This window comes from Falco cherrug, chromosome 13, assembly GCF_023634085.1.
Source record: "Falco cherrug isolate bFalChe1 chromosome 13, bFalChe1.pri, whole genome shotgun sequence".
In the NCBI taxonomy this organism is placed as follows: Eukaryota; Metazoa; Chordata; class Aves; order Falconiformes; family Falconidae; genus Falco; species Falco cherrug.
The window spans coordinates 6,007,063-6,016,203 of record NC_073709.1 but is presented as its reverse complement, the minus strand read 5'-3'; the positions used below and the strand labels follow the sequence as shown (position 1 = coordinate 6,016,203).

The following is a 9,141-nucleotide window of genomic DNA, read 5'->3' as shown; positions in this document are numbered from 1 at the left end:
ATCTTTTACTATGGGAGTCACTATTTATTATTGCTTATGTGCTCTGTTCAAAACAGAGGCACTTAATTTGATCTTTTATTTTTCTTTGGGTTTTTTTGGGGGGGGATTTTTTTTTTTTTAATTATTTGGATGACCAAAGGTCATTACAACCTGGCTTTTTATTGTATTTGTTTCTGGTCTTTGTTAAGTTCTATTGGAAAAACCACTGTCTGTGTTTTTTTGGCAGTTGTCTGCATTATCCTGTTCATACACCCATTTTGTCCCTTTATTGAAAAAATAAAAAAAAAACCTTAAAGTACACAGTGTCAGCTTCTCGTGTCCTCATTTGACACACGCTGTAGAGGGTTCCAGCAGCAGGCTGTAGGAGAAGGTCCCGTGCAGGGGTGTTTTGGGGTGCATGCTCCTAACCCCGAGGAGTGCCCGCCACCCAGCTTGACCTTAACTAAGCCGCCTCTGCCGGGGAAGAGGATTTTTGGGCTAACGAGTTAGCGTCCCGGCCAGTGGAGAGCGTTCGCAGTCTGGACCTATAGTTTTGGGTTTTTTTTTCCTCCTGTAGTTGAGGACTAAGCTGTGACCCCCCACACCCCGATAACCGGCGGCATCTCTGGCTTTCCCTTAGCGGCCTGGGTCTGCGACAGGGACTGCCCTCCCCCGTTTGGCAATGCTTTGGCAGAAAAGGTGAGCGGGGGAAAAAAAAAAAAAAAAAAAAAAAAAAAAAAGCTCTACAGCCCACCCTGCACCCCAAGACTCCCCCAATCCCCAGCTGGTTTTGGGGGTGTGGGGTGAAATCAGCCCCAAAGCTCCCGGCACCACTCCCAGCTGCAGACTGGAGCTGGGAGCTCCCCTCCCTTCTCCCCTGGGCTTTTTTTTTTTTTTTTTTTTTTTTTTTTTGGTGGGAATTGCAGGTTTATGAAACGTTTTATGTGCATTGTCTCTAAATTCCAGACTCCAGTTCAGGTCCCCCTCATCCCCCCCTTAGGGGTCTGTGTATGTTGTCAGTTTGACAAATACTGCATGTTGCAGCATCTCTTTACTTTATTAAAGCACGTACCGCTGTGATACTGTCTCTTGCTGTTCCTAGTGTAATGGATTTAATACTTTTTCTTTTTCTTTTCCTTTTTTTGATTTCTGTAAAACCTTCCAGTTGTTCTGTCGTCTTCTTGTGATGGCATCGTTTGTTGCCCGTATTTTGCCCAGCGCCTTCAGAAGGGGAAGTTGGGGATTTAAAAAAATACAGAAATATACCTAATGAAAAAAAATTATTCCTCTTCTAAGGGACACCAAAAAGAAAAAAAAAAAATCTGTTTGAGTCCCAGGACAGGAGGAATGAAGTTTGCATTGTCCAGGCTAGCAGGGCGAGCGTGCAGGGGGGCTGGAAATGTGCCGGCAGCACCCCTGAACCACAGTCCCCTTTGCCGGGCCGGTACCCTGGCTGTCGCCGAGGTGGATGCTGTGCCGGAGCTGGAGCCGTGCAAGTGCGGGCGCTGCTGGAGGGACCCCCAGCACAGCGTAGGGGAGGCAGGGTGCAGCCCTGGCGTGGTGGGCTGGAGCTGAAGGGGATGGATGCGGTGGCTGTCCCCAGCAGAGCTGGTGTACGCAGGGATGCGCAGAGCGCTTGGCAGCTGTCATGATGACACGCCTGTTGATCCCGTGCCATGAACTGTCCGTACAGTCCGGTCTCTCCCTCCCTCTCACTATTTTTACTGCTGGTTGTTCACACCGTGGTTGAGATGTTGTCTAGAGGACTTGTGTTGGCAGGTCTGCCCAGAGTTGAGCATTGCCTGGCTGTCTTTTGGAGCGGGCGCTATACCTGGTGTCTATCCTACGGCGGGCGTCGTTCCACTACCTTTCTCTATACTATGTTTTACATGTGAAGTAACCGTATATGCAGGTGTATATACAGGCATCTCTAGGCAGATCTGGGCTCCATGCACTGCTACAAAATTAAGAGGTGGAAAGCATACAGCAATTCAGTATTTTTTTTTTTGAAATTGCACAGCGATGCATTTGATTTACAGGTCTCAGAAAGATGAATTTTATAGCTTTCAGGAGCTAAACGAGCCCTCTGGGCGCTGCATTGCCCTGCAACCGTGCACGTGGGGCTGGGGCCGTGGTTTGGAGGAGCTTCACAAGAAGCAGCTCCTGCTGTAGGAGAGAGCACTGGCTGGCCGGCGAGAGCATAGCTTGTGAATGACAACGTGCTGTCACATCAACACCACAGCAGAATTCTTTAACGTGATGTTTTTCTGCCAGTGGCAATGAGTTAATGGCGTGATAAACCCGCTGAAGTTTGTTGGGTTGGGGGGTGGATGTCTAAAGGCCCCATCATGTGCTCTCGAGATGCTTTGGCACCCCGCGCATGCGTGACCCGCGCGCTGTAGAAACCTTCCTTTTTCTGTCTGTGCAAAAAGAAGTCTGTAAATAAGAGCGATATTTGGGTAACGGTGTCTTTATCGTTCAAATCTCAAACCCCATCAACTTTCGAGGAGGAACACGTGTTTTTATGGCACAGACCCCTTTGCTGTTAGTATTTAATCTCCTCCAAATTGAATGATTAATGTAATGAAGGCGCTGAAACAGTATCCAGAATTTAGACTACAGATGTTTCGTATTTATTATGTTTCTAAGGGCTGAGATAAATATGGGAATAAGTGATACCATGTCTTTGCTTGACATTCAGGAGGCTTTGGCGTATCTGATGAGATACAGTTTTGGGGTTTATCTAAGAGCAGAGTTTGTACAAAAAAGAAAAAGAGATACCAGCAGCTCTTTTAGTGCCTTCCCTCTCTTTTTTTTCCTCCTGTAAGAGCTGAAAACCATTTTTTGGTGGTTGCATGGGCAAATCGTAGTGTTGACTGGGAGAGTGATGCTGCTCGGAGGGCTCTTTGCCAGAGTTGCCGGAGAGCCGCTGCTCCTCGAGCCCTGATGCTCGGCTGCTGGGTTCAGACTAGCCACAGGGATCCAGGTGTGGGATGCCCCCCCACCGTGGGGCAGGAGGCATGGGGGGGGCGCTGGTTTTTGTGCCCCTCGGTGGGACATACAGTTCGTAGCCGTGTTGTGCTGGTATGGCTTGTAGCTGGGATGGCTGCGGTGTTCTTGGCTCCGTTGAAGGTCTCAGCCAGCTTTGGCGTCAGCCTGGAAGGCACTGGGCTCAGGCGGCAGCAGCAGCAGCCTGCCCTGGCGGGGAAGGGGGACACCCAGTGAAGAGCTGGGCCAGGAGCTGCTTATTTAGTCTTGATGGCAGCTCACGCAGAGCCCTTCAACCACTCTCTTAAGTATTAATGAGGCAATTTCCATAGAAACTGGCTCCCTGGTCGCGATGCAGAGGTGGATTTTGAGGGGTGTGCTGACAACGTGCCGGCCTCGCCACCGCTGCCTGCACTGTGGCCCTTAGCCTGCCGTTTGGGGTGGCGGGGGCTTGGGGCTCGGCCTCAAGCAGGGGCTCGCAGCCGCTTTCGTTCTCTGTGTGAGCGGAGCTGGGCCCCATCCCGTGCTGCTGGAGTTGATGGCAGTCGCCCACCTGCTTCGCTGGGCATGGGCTGGGGCTTTGCAGCCTGAGCTTTGCTGCCGCAGCGTGCATTGCATGCCGTGTCATATCCAACGTGTGATGAGTTGGAGAACATCCTCCGTGAGCCACCTGCCGTGCGGCGTATTGACAGTACCGATGGCTTTAAGAGGGTCTTTGGCACCTGGGTGCATCGTGGGTGCTGGGGGAAGCCATTGAGGTTTTGGAAAAGAATAGGAGGAAATTTTCAGACAGGCCGGCTCAGTCTTTGCGCAAACAGAGCTCCTGGCACAGCCCTGGTTTCTCAGTAATGCCTGGAGGTTTTTCCTCCTAAATGATCCCTGTGGTTCCTGCATGGTGCCGTGCCAAACGATGCTGGACACGCGAGTGTGGCCTGAGAGAAGGAAGGGCTCCGTCCTGCCATATCCCTTTGTGACAGTTGGGTGTCCTAGTTGTTAAAGAAAAACAAGACCAAAAAAAAAAAAAAGTAAAATAAGAGAATAAGTCACACCGTGGGCCATGTCACACCTGTTCTCTCCTCTGTCCCCATGCTCTCTGTAGGTTCGGCGTACCCCCCCAGCTGGCGCAGCGCCCAGGGAGCCCCGGACGTCTGGCAGTTTTCGGATGGAAGTTCAAGAGCACTTAAATTCTGAAAGGAGGTGAAGCTGGGGCGAGCGGCCGGCGGCGTCTCGGCGTCCGGAGGTGGCCTCTGTCCTGCTGGCTTGCCGCGTCCCTGGGAGAGCCTGAGAAGTCACCCGCTGAAGGCAGCGCTCCCCGGGCTCCTCCTGCCTGCAAGACTATCGTATTTATATTTTGTAATAGAGTACACACTTCTTTGGGGTTGTTTTTTTGTTTTTGTTTTTTTCTCTCTTCTTTTTTTTTTTTTCTAAAAACAAACAAACAAAAGCAAACCCACCCACCAAGGTCAAGGGCTTATTGATGGCTTCAACTGGCTCCTTTCCCCACGGAAAAGACTGTCTTGCTCTCGTGGTCAACTCGGCCTGTTGGTTATCTCCATGACTTGCCATTTCTCAGAAGGCGTATCTGATGTGACGAATTAAAAATAAAACAAAACAGTGTAGGTCTGTGGGTGGGTGGGAAATTGCCATAATAAATGTTGGAGCTTTAGGTTTTGTTTGCTCTGTCTTTAATTTTTAATGCTAACAAGGGCCAGGCGGCTGGTATGACTCTGTATTACCATATCGGCTGCAGAAAATCCAAGTGCTGAGTTTACAAAGAGAAAGCCAGGGCTGGCGTCTGCGCGAGGGGCTGCGCGGCCCCGCAGGGCTGGTGTTTCCTGCAGAGCTGGACCAGGCGTCGGGCTTACGGCTGCGGCACCCCAGGTCACGGCGAGCCCCTGTTGGTGTGTGGTGATGCTGAAGTGGGGGGGTCTCCCAGCCCTCCTCCATCGCCTGCCTTCTCTTGACGAATGCCGGCTGTCGTGTTACATTTCTGCTGTTAAACTATGTACTTTTGGGGCCGGTGGGGTCCCTAATGTCCCTTAGTGTCTGTCCAAGGAGAACCGACGCCAGCTGGTGGGTTTCGGGAGGGGTGATAGCCTTGCTGTGGTACTGCCGCCAGTACCAGGGGATGCAGAGCCATGCCCCGAGCTGGGGGACCAGGGGGAGCTGCATCGGGTTGGCATCCCGGTGTCTCCCACGGAGTGCTCCAGCCCTGGCTCAGCCTTCCTGCTTGCCAGTGACACTCCATCCCTTACTGGGAGCGGAGCCCTCGCCCAAGGAGCTTGCTGGTGTGGGGCCCAAGCGCTTTGCTGAAGGGAAGATGGGTTAAGCGCATGCTTTTGTGCTGTCTCCGGTGGGATTTATAGGCTGTAGCTACTTGTGCCTGTGCCGGTGAGCGGGAATGGACCTTGTTTGGTGACAGAAGCCAGCTGGGTAGCGAGAGAGGTGCTGACCCAGTGTGCCGGTCGCAGTGGGACGGAGCCGAGTTGTGGGGCAGGGGCCAGCTGATTTACCTGCTTCATGTATCAGCTTCAGTCCCACTCCTAGTTTTACTCACCTCCTTTCTTTAAAATCCAAGCGAGACACCCAGCCAGGGCGACTCTTTCCTGGTGGAATGGCCATAGGGGAAGTGATGTTGCCTTTGCCATGGGTTGTGGTTGCTCTTTTGCTTTTTAAAATCCCAGGCTGTAGTTCTCCTGTCAGCCAGGACATAGCACAAGCACAGACACTTTTGTACCTTAAAGCTCAGCAAGGGGCTGGGTTGGGGCAGGCGGCAGAGGCACCTCCACACACTGTAGGGTCAGGCTGGGAGCCTGGGGGAGCTTGGTGCATGGGCACAGGTTGACTCAAAGAGAGCTCTTTGCTGCCTTTTTTTAAGGCAATTTGGTCTTTGAAGTCCAGCTACCCCAAAGCTGGCTGCACCCTAAGCCTGTTTTTTTAATCATTGGAGATGTTTTAAAAGATTCTTCCTATCCCCACCTGTGCTGCCACCTGTGTGTCTGCTTCTGAGGGGGGTTTGAGCCATGGACAGGTGAAAGCCATGGACAGGTGAATCTTATTGCATTAATCAGCCCCATCAGCTCGGGGCTAACCGAGTTAGTAATTGCAAAGGGGGTTGCTCAGCTCTCTCCTTCAAATTGCAAACCAGGCATCACCTGGTACGTATCTACAGCAGGCCTGTAATGCTTATAATAAAGGGCAGCTGGGAGGCTGCTCTGTAAGGGTTTTTTTGGTGTCGTGGCCAGCCCTGGGGGTGTCTGTACCCTTACTTTGCCTAAGCACAAGCAAAGCTCAGTGGGTGGATGGCTTCTGGGGTAGCCTGTTGTACTTTGGATGCTCTGCCATGTGGAACAAGTGGAATGTGCTCGGCTTTCTCTAGCTCAGGCCTGGCTCTCCTCCAGTGACCAGTGCCAGACAGGTGTTTCTCCCAGGAAAAGTAGAAAATAAGGCAGTGACAGCTAAATGTACTTTGCCAAGCGCAGAGAGGAGACGTTATACCTGTCCTTTCCTGAAGCATTGAAGGTAAAGTGAAATAATCCATAAGATGTATATTTTTTAATGCAGGTGTTAATCCCCCCCAACGCTTAGGACTTTAAAACATCTGTGGAATTTGTGTTGCCTTAAAGTTACAAATACATGTACTGACTGTGCTGGGAGCCTCTTGTGAGTGCTGGGGGCTCCTCTCCCTTGCTGCAAGGCCTGATCCTGCTCTGGGGTCTGCTCTACTGTGGCCCTTGCAAGGCAACAGGGCAGCCCCAGCGTGAGGTCTTGGTGGAGCCACAAGGCTTTCCACTGCCATGTGTGACCCGGAGCACTCTGTGCATTCCTTAGGGTTATCCTTGGGATCCTTTTTTTTTTTTTTTTTTTGGCTGGCCAGGACTTAGCTGCTGCAAAGCCCTTTGCTGTATCTGGGTGTGCAGAGGATCGTCAGCCATTGCATTACAGCGGCTTAATGAGTTTCTGCCAATTAACAGGAGTCAAGGCTTTCCTGTGAGGAGAGAGCTGGAAAGCTGTTAGCCTCCAAGCTGGAGATTGCTCTGGTTTTGATGCAAGAGGGGCAATGTTCCTAGGGGTTTTGTATTTTAGCATGTTCCCAAGGTGTGAGTCTACACATCGTGGTTAAAAAATGAAGTACGTTTGGGCTTTATGAAAAAACCAAAGCTCCGTAAGTTTTGGAGTTTTTAATCAACTAAAGTGCTCTCTTTCCTGGTCCAGGGGGCTGAGATGAGCAAGATACCTGGGAATTAGCTAGCTTAGCTTTGATTTTTTTTTGAGTTTAAAAAGCTGCTTCAAACTTGAAGGCCATTTGACTGTGCTGTATTTTATTTCTAAGCACACTTTAATGACACCGAAGTGCAGCAGAGGTCAAGTCTTGTGTTAAGTCTGACTTAAAGTTTGCTTTCAAAATAATATATATTTTGGATTCATGATGCATTTGTGCTGTGGGCTTGTACAAGATGAGAAAGCTCGCTCCAGAAGGGATCTGAAAACAGATCTAAACCCCTGTGAATGAGATTTCAAGCAACCCTTCCCCCCCATGTTTCGTTTCAACCTCAGCTTGGTGTCAGCTCCCACTGAGCGAGCTGTGGGGTCAGCAGCAGCAGTGGGCTCAGGAGCATCGTGGGGCTGATGGGATGGCAATGTGACTGTGAACGTGGAGGGAAGCACCAGCATCCTTGGGCTGCTGGAGGTTATTTTTTCAGCTATGCTGTTTACCCTGTACTTTTGTTTTGCATCTCACTTCTTCTTTTGCTGTGTGTGGTGGAGCTGTCTGGATGCTGGTGAAACCTGGGGTGAGCCTTTACCTGCAGACTTTTTGATGGCGAGGTGGACCTGTTAAACAATGCTGCCTTTCCAGGGCTCCCTGCTCTGGTATGATATTTCATGTGATCCTACTCTAAATTATTATTGAGGACTGAGCTGAACACCCCCCATCCCCCCCCCAGAATAAAAGTGGTACTCATTTGCTTTTTTTTTTTTATTCTCCCCTTCCCCCTACTCCAGTTTTCCCGTTTCAGATGTGATGAGGCATCGCCATTGGGTTGTACGTTGTATCTGCTTCAAGTCAATACATTCTTGCTGCCCCTCCATTCCAACAGCCCCTGAACCTCCTCTCCCCCTAGAATTCACCCTCTTAACATTTGCCATCTACAGGGGTCCAAATAATCAATTATTCCCAATGAAAGTTGGGGTTGGGGGGAGGACCGCAACAGAAAAGCCAAACCCCAAATATGGCCCTTATTCCTGAATCTCACTGGATAGAGTTACACATCTGGTAGAGGCTTGTTCGTTGTTGCTATTACTTTTATTGCGTCTTTAGCAGTGATGAAGTTCAGATGGCAGAACCAGTGGGCCCCAATTTAATTTCGTCTGGCCTCCCGTAATGAGCACGAAGGGTTCCCCGGGAAATGCTGGCTCGGTGGCGGTTCCCGTGGGCAGGGGTGGCTGGCGTGCTGCGGCCATGGGCAGGAGTGCTGTGGCCAGCTGGACAGGGGAGAAATCTGGAAATAAGGATGATAATGGGTGGGTGGAGGTGTCTGTGCTGTGTGAGCATCAAATCCTGCAGTGAGGTGGCTGGCCAGGCTCCTGGACAGGTAACTTTTCCTGTCAAAACCCAGAAGCAAGAGCAGGAGGTGGATTTCCACCTCTTTTGGTGGCTGGGGCATGCATGCCGCGATGCTTTCCGAGGTTGCTCTAGTCCTGATGGCTCTTCCCTGGCGATTTCCATGACCCTCTGGGTTTTCAGTGGCGATGTATAGAAGCTCCCACCTCTCCCCCAGTGTCTGCAAATGCATGTGTCTAAGGGCTATACAGGATTCATTTACGGGCCTCCCATTGGTGGGATATGTGCATGCAAATTGAAGGTTGTATTTGGCTTCTCATATTCAGATCTATATTCCATATTGTGTTGACCAAGCAAAACAACTCAGCCCCCGTGCTGAAGAATGTGATGGACTGATGACTTTCAGAAACATACTGTAAATCAAGGAGGCTAATAAATACTTGCTATTAATAAAACAGGGCTACTGCCTTTCAAGTTATTTTCCTGTTTTACAACATCTTAATTTAAATGGCATGAAAAAGGCAATTCCCTTGGACCTTCCCTCTTCCCCCAGCACGGTTGTTGCTAAGCTTAACCTCCTCAGATGCCCAGGCAAGATGAGTTTTTCTTCT

General features: G+C 50.4%; 1 protein-coding gene across 7 annotated transcripts in view; it reads left to right on the top strand.

Annotated features, from left to right (window-relative positions):
- The window catches only part of BCL11A (BCL11 transcription factor A), a 75,094-nt gene extending 69,204 nt beyond the window's left edge, over positions 1–5,890 (top strand). For 3 of the 7 annotated variants that reach the window (XM_055725396.1, XM_055725401.1, XM_055725399.1), the window contains exon 3: positions 1–300. This exon is cut by the window's left edge and continues 5,283 nt beyond it. Coding sequence is in view for 3 of the 7 variants with exons in the window: in XM_055725402.1 (XP_055581377.1) it covers positions 4,067–4,168 (102 nt within the window). In the remaining 4 variants the exon portion in view is untranslated. Of the gene's footprint in view, positions 301–4,066 lie in introns of those variants that run through there. The other 4 variants (XM_055725402.1, XM_055725400.1, XM_055725403.1 and 1 more) reach the window with 4 other exon arrangements.
- The last annotated feature ends 3,251 nt before the right edge of the window (positions 5,891–9,141 follow it).